The 7604-nt window shown below is 46.0% G+C and overlaps 1 protein-coding gene across 1 annotated transcript in view; it reads right to left on the bottom strand.

The window, feature by feature from the left end:
• Positions 1-3469: 3469 nt before the first annotated feature.
• Positions 3470-7604, bottom strand: part of LRRC24 (leucine rich repeat containing 24) — a 148710-nt gene continuing 144575 nt past the window's right edge. The window contains exons 4-5 of the mRNA XM_063450223.1: positions 6316-6484; positions 3470-5385 (exon numbers count right to left, since the gene is read on the bottom strand). Of these exons, the coding sequence (XP_063306293.1) occupies positions 4379-5385; positions 6316-6484 (1176 nt within the window). The 3' untranslated portion in view covers positions 3470-4378. The remainder of the gene's footprint in view (positions 5386-6315; positions 6485-7604) is intronic.

The raw sequence follows: 7604 nt of genomic DNA, 5'->3' as shown, positions 1-7604 counted from the left end.
GGAAGTTGCTTTGTGGAAAGAGGGAGTTTGGCTGGGTGGCGTTGTTATGCTGGAGAAAGCTGATGTTGTTAAGAAAAAAAACGTACGAATATGAAGCTAAAAAAAACGCACAAGTTGTGTTGGTAGCCGAAGTTTGGCTGAAGAATATTTTTAAAGTTGACTCTGATAGGGCCTAAACTCAGGACATGTAATGGTGGAAGCCTCTAAGACCCGGCTCTCCACGAGGTTTAGCCACAAAAAGCAGCTTAGAGCAGATTTTAACATGTTTTGCATAAAACGGTTCAGGTTCGTATTTAGAAACGTTCTACGCCTTTGCTCAGTCTCCATTTCTCATGGAGGGTTTTTCAGGATATTTCAGAGAATTTCTGGGTACACACCAACAGTGGAAGTAACATCCCTTTATATTAGCAGATTGGTAGATTTAGGACAGGAGATTTCCCTGAGTTACTGCTGCTATCTCCTAGACAGGAGTCTGTTGTGTTTGGTTTCCTGCCAACTCCAAGTTCCTAACACTGAGTCATACAATAATCCCTATGTATTACATCGCAGTCTGATATTACACGTGGCACACACCATCTAACTTCACTCTGGAGCTGGATAGAGTCATATGTAGATTATATTTCTATGGTCTCTGCCCAGAGCATGTAGGGGAATAGTAACCGTTAGGACCTCGGCATCTCCTGCCCACATCATTAAACTCATTTTATAACTCAGTGAAAGGATTCTTCAAATAAATCACACATTTAGATTTGAAATATCTATTTTATTTATAAGGTCAATATTTTTATCACAAGTAATTAGTATTTTTGAGCAGGATTGTAGGTTTTTCATTATATCCAGGATTTGCTATGTCACATGGTAACTCCAATTACTATTCCACACTGCCTCCTCCTTTACCCCGATATCCCAAGCGCTGCCTCCTCCTTTACCCCGATATCCCACACGCTGCCTCCTCCTTTACCCCGATATCCCAAGCGCTGCCTCCTCCTTTACCCCGATATCCCAAGCGCTGCCTCCTCCTTTACCCCGATATCCCAAGCGCTGCCTCCTCCTTTACCCCGATATCCCAAGCGCTGCCTCCTCCTTTACCCCAATATCCCAAGCGCTGCCTCCTCCTTTACCCCAATATCCCAAGCGCTGCCTCCTCCTTTACCCCGATATCCCAAGCGCTGCCTCCTCCTTTACCCCGATATCCCAAGCGCTGCCTCCTCCTTTTAACCCGATATCCCACACGCTGCCTCCTCCTTTTAACCCGATATCCCAAGCGCTGCCTCCTCCTTTTAACCCGATATCCCAAGCGCTGCCTCCTCCTTTACCCCGATATCCCAAGCGCTGCCTCCTCCTTTACCCCGATATCCCAAGCGCTGCCTCCTCCTTTACCCCGATATCCCAAGCGCTGCCTCCTCCTTTACCCCGATATCCCAAGCGCTGCCTCCTTCTTTACCCCAATATCCCAAGCGCTGCCTCCTCCTTTACCCCGATATCCCACACGCTGCCTCCTCCTTTTAACCCGATATCCCACACGCTGCCTCCTCCTTTTAACCCGATATCCCACACGCTGCCTCCTCCTTTTAACCCGATATCCCACACGCTGCCTCCTCCTTTTAACCCGATATCCCACACGCTGCCTCCTCCTTTACCCCAATATTCCACGCTGCCTCCTCCCGCACCCCACCATCCCACGCTGCCGCCTCCCAAACCCCGCCATCCCACCGTGCCTCCTCCCACACCCTGCCATTCCATGCTGCCTCCTCTCACACCCTGTCATCCCATGCTGCCTCCTCCCACACCCCGACGCCATCCCACCATGCCTCCTCCCGCACCCTGCCATCCCATGCTGCCTCCTCCCACACCCTGACGCCATCCCACCGTGCCTCCTCCCACACCCTGCCATCCCACGCTGCCTCCTCCCACACCCTGCCATCCCATGCTGCCTCCTCCCGCACCCTGCCATCCCACGCTGCCTCCTCCCACACCCTGCCATCCCATGCTGCCTCCTCCCACACCCTGACGCCATCCCACCGTGCCTCCTCTCACACCCTGTCATCCAATGCTACCTTCACCCACCCCCTGCCATCCCACGAGGCATGGGACAGAATGAGCGATGTGACACCTTTATTGCGATGTATTGGGATCCAATGCTGGTCCATGGATTATACATTTGCAGAGGTAACGTTAAATCGGTTATTAATATAGATTCTAGTTTGAGAATAAATTTGAAACTTTGCAGAGGCTTACATAAAATACCATTTTGTACTGAAATTCACAGTAATTTAGCAATATATATGTAAAACTTGAACAAAAAAAAAGCCCAATTTCTGTGGGTTATACTATGAATGTTAAATGAGTATGTGCTGCTTTCTTTACGTTCCAATAATCTGAGACAGAAAGGAAAGCCGTTTTTATTTAAAAAAGATCTCTGTAAATTGTTACTTTAGTATAAAAGTTCCCTCAAACCTTTTATCCCCAAAGAAAATACCTGAAATGAAACTGTCAGTAAGAAAACACAGAATGTCACTTTATACAACGATCACTGATCATGTTATCAGATATTGTCTGTCGGAGTACGGCAAACACTGCTTCTCAATGGCGTCTCCGCCAGAACATCGCACTTTCCCGGCTCAGAAAATCCAGCATGTGCATAGCTTGCGAGGACAGCAACACCAAAAGAAAACTAAATCAGAACTAAACACAGAACTAAATCAAGCTAAAATAATAACAACTGTATAGCATTCTACACAAACACCAAGGCTCGGTCCCAGTGGAGTTCTGCCCATAGCAGCGACATGAAGACAGCTCCATTATTAAACAGAAAGGGTAAATATTCTCAGATTATCGCTAGATTCCAAAGAAAGAAAATAAGCGTTTCCCACGTACATTGGATGATTAGAAAAGAATATCTTGCTGTCCATACGTTTTGCTAAAATGTGTTCTAAAAGCTGACAGTCATTCACATGCAACCATACAACAAGAAATGTATTCACAAAACACCAAAACTGAATGGCAAAAAATACTGATTTGGGGAAAAAAAATATATAAATTGCCAACAGCTTGGTTGTTTTAGCCTAAATTTTGCTAAAGTTTTCAATTCACTACAGTGTTTGATGAATAAATAAATCTGTGTGTACCGCCTTTCAACAACTAACTAATTAACCAATCTGGAGGTGACACGTTGTCTACACGCCCAGAATGCTCAGCCGTAGGCCCATGCTGACCATTGGATGGCGCGCCAGCTACTGTGGACTCTCACGATGGCTTGGCATTCCTCTGCCAGGCAACACATTGGCCTCTAAGTAATATTTGTGGATAAGATTTTAAAATGTTTTAAAATTTTGAGATCAAATTTGATCATTATTTTAATTTAATAACAAATAATTGTTGATTTTTTTTTTATATGATTCTTTATATTTTAATATTTAAAAAATATATATATTTTAAAAGTTTATCCAAAAATATTAAATTTAGGACATCAACAGAAAAGTTAGCTCCAGAGAAACGGCAGAGCTACACGTGATTGGCAAAGCCTCATGGGAGGTGTAGTCCCACAGTCCCTAGAAAGTGACCTGTTGTCCTATGCCAGAGGTAGGCAACCTTCGGCACTCCAGATGTTGTGGATCTCCCCTGATGCTTTCCGAGCATTATGGGAGATGTAGTCTTCGGAATCTGGAGTGTGGAAGATTGCCTCCCCCTGTTCTAGGTACTTGTGTGCTCACTATATTCTAAAAGCAAGCTAAAAAACCAATGCATTCCATCGTTCTGTCACTAGACAAGTGCAGCGTTCCACGTCAATCTTCCCCTGCGAAGGCCCAGACTGAAAGCAACAAAAGCCAAGACAACAGGAAAAGAACAGATTAAAAACCTTCCCTTTCTATTTCCACCGAAGACGTTAAATGACAGCACTTTGGAAACGCTGTGTGCTCTCACCGCCATCCGCCTTGCTGCCTCGCTGTTGCCTACATGTGTCAGAAAGCAATATGTGAATGTTTCTGTGTGACAGCTTAAGGAGCCAGAGGAGGATTTGCTTGACATAAGATGCAGGACTTATCATTTCTTGTGTATTTCGCTGTCAGGGTTTGAAATGCTGCTAAATGTGTCTGAATAACAATTTTACTGCCAAACAAAGCCACCATTTATCAGTAGTGCATCTCTGGAGCCAATTACCATAAAGGAGCCAATACTATTCCTTGAAACTAAAAGAAATAACCCAAATTTGTGATTATAGGGACACTAATGAATGCCATGTTTTGGCCACACGAAGCAGACATTTTAACTAACCACCAATATGAGTCTATAAAATAAGCAGCATTTAAATAACCACCATTGTCCATGTATCATATTAGCCTAATCACATCGTCCCACCAGAAAGCCTTCTTATCTATTAACAATGTATTTCGTAGGCAATCTGCTGCTGAAACAGAAAGCCCTGATTTATGAATATATCGTTGACCTGTCTCCCTGGCTCGTCCTCCAGTGTCTGCGTTCCTTGGTCCTGAAGCTGCTCCTCTAGTTCCGAGAGTCCAGAAAAACTACTCAGCCCTTCCGTGTCCTTGTAGGTCGGGAAAATGGCCTTGTTCCTATCTATCACAAACATTTCATGCCCACCCTCGTCCCTATATTCCTCCAATTGAGCGAATGTGGTTGGCCCATCAGAGTAGTCATTTACATACAAGATATTTTCTTCCTTCTTGGCTTTTTTTCTCTTGTGGTGCTTTCTGTAGATCATAAAAAGAAGTAGAAGAGCCGTGAGCGCCAACAAGGATATGCCAATGGCAATGGTGGTCTGAGTTGCCATGCTCAACGCATTGAATTCCATACTTTCCATGTCATATAATGGCTCTTGGCTGATATCTACAGATGTGTATGAGCGTGACTGCTGGTTCGACAGGTTTACCGTCAGGTGAAATAATACTTTGGCAGTTCCACCAGGATTGGAGGCTACACACTCATATTTGCCAGCATGGGACACGGTGATGTTGTTCAACAAGAGCATACCACTGCCAGTATCGGAGTCAAACTGCTCCCCCACACTCCTCTCACTGAGCTCAAAGGTTCTGCTGCTGGTGGACTTAATATTAACCTTGGTAGAAGTTAAACGAGCATGCGCTACCTTCCTCCAAGTAACCAGTGGTTGGGGATATCCTGTCGCTCGGCAGGAGACTCGTAGCTCATCTCCCAGACGAGCAGTCATCTCCATGGGATCGACGAGGACTACAGGAGGGATACATACAAGACTGTTTCCAGAGATGTCCAAAAGGTTTTGGTGAGACAACCTTAACGGCTCGGAACAAATTAGTTTTTTGTCCAAGGAAGTGAGAAGTCTTTGTCCTTCTTCTCTCATCCAGGACCTAAGCCAATGGAGTGCACAGTCACATCTCCAGGGGTTTTCTAAAAAAACAGAAAATAAAGGAAATGAGCTCGGGAGCAATTCAGAGAGATGTCATATCAAGGTTTGTATACATGTGATGGGTACAGAGATCCAGGACGTATTTCATGATATTATTTCAGTAATTATGTGAGAATGACGCATTGTTCAAGATATGATGGACTCATATAACCAGCGTTAACCACCTTAAAGTGACACGTGTAGACTGCTTGCAAGAGAGGGAGAACGTATTGGGGAGGTTCGGAGTGTGCAGTTATTGCTGTATCTGTATATGTATTATTATATCCTCAGCCAGGGAAAAGTAATCATTATGAAAACGAAGGTCTGTGTTTGGGGAGCATTGACAGATAATTGAACAGAAGTAAATTGTGACACAGTTGGAATTGTACAGTAATATTGCAGCCACTAGACTAGGAGTAGGCGAGCTTTCACACTCCAGATGTCGTGGACTACATCTCCCATAATGCAAAAGGTTGCTTCCACTACACTAGACTCTAGTGATTCAGGACTATAGAGATTGTAATGTCTTGCGTCTGTATGCTGATTGGTCTGCTATCTGTCAAATGTTTTTTTACAGTCTGTCTAAAGTCACAGGCTCTCATATGTGAATAATAGTTGTACAATGAATGGCATGCATAGAGAAAATATATTGTGGCCCCATTAAAGAAAAAGTCACCCCTTCTATTTATTATATAATGACCCGTTGCCTGCATGCATACAGCGTGGGTGGTCTGCTTGTTACACTGTCACTTTCTGTTCACTAGCATCACATTGCTACACACGGGCTTTTTATAAATTTAAGCTTATTTTAAACACAAAAAAAAAACATCTGGCAAAAAGTAAAAAATCCAGACATTTCTACTTTCATCATAATTTAGACATTTTTAACAACAACAGATACTGGTCTATGACACATCCCGCACCCCACTCACCTTTTAGCCGGAGGACCTGTAGGCTGATCAAAGGCCGCAGGATGGAACGGCTAACGGTTCTTAGATTATTCCGGCTTAGATCCAGCAGGGCCAGCGAGGACAGCCCGGAAAATGTCTGTTCCTCTAGAACTTCAATGCTGTTCTCTTGTAAATGCAGTTCCTGCAGTCTCTGTAATAAATTATCTGCTTATTAAAAAGAAACACCCCCTGTTATATCCCCTGTATCACCAGGCTCTCTGCTAATGACCCCTGTAACACCCAGCTAATGCCCCCTATATCAGCAGGAATTCTGCTAATGCCCCCTGTAACACCCAGCACCCGATCAATGCCCACAGCAACACCCAGTACCCGATCAATGTCCCCTATAACACACAGCACCCGATGAATGCCCCCAGTAACGCCCAGCCCCCGATCAATGTCCCCTGTAACACACAGCACCCGATCAATGCCCCCAGTAACACCCAGCCCCCGATCAATGCCCCCAGTAACACTCAGCCCCCGATCAATGCCCCCAGTAACACTCAGCCCCCGGCTAATGCCCCCAGTAACACTCAGCATCCGATTAATGCCCCCTGTAACACTCAGCCCTCGATCAATGCCCCCTGTGACACTCATCACCCGATCAATGCCCCCAGTAACACTCAGCCCCCGATCAATGCCCCCAGTAACACTCAGCCCCCGATCAATGCCCCCAGTAACACTCAGTCCCCGATCAATGCCCCCAGTAACACTCAGCACCCGATCAATGCCCCCAGTAACACTCAGCACCCGATCAATGCCCCCTGTAACACTCAGCCCCCGATCAATGCCCCCTGTAACACTCAGCCCCCGATCAATGCCCCCAGTAACACTCAGCACACGATCAATGCCCCCAGTAACACTCAGCACACGATCAATGCCCCCAGTAACACTCAGCACACGATCAATGCCCCCTTTAACACTCAGCACACGATCAATGCCCCCAGTAACACTCAGCACACGATCAATGCCCCCAGTAACACTCAGCACACGATCAATGCCCCCAGTAACACTCAGCCCCCGATCAATGCCCCCAGTAACACTCAGCCCCCGATCAATGCCCCCAGTAACACTCAGCCCCCGATCAATGCCCCCAGTAACACTCAGCCCCCGATCAATGCCCCCAGTAACACTCAGCCCCCGATCAATGCCCCCAGTAACACTCAGCCCCCGATCAATGCCCCCAGTAACACTCAGCCCCCGATCAATGCCCCCTGTAACACTCAGCCCCCGATCAATGCCCCCAGTAACACTCAGCCCCCGATCAATGC

Source organism: Pelobates fuscus, chromosome 4, assembly GCF_036172605.1.
Source record: "Pelobates fuscus isolate aPelFus1 chromosome 4, aPelFus1.pri, whole genome shotgun sequence".
In the NCBI taxonomy this organism is placed as follows: domain Eukaryota; kingdom Metazoa; phylum Chordata; class Amphibia; order Anura; family Pelobatidae; genus Pelobates; species Pelobates fuscus.
This window is presented reverse-complemented; position numbering and strand designations above follow the sequence as displayed.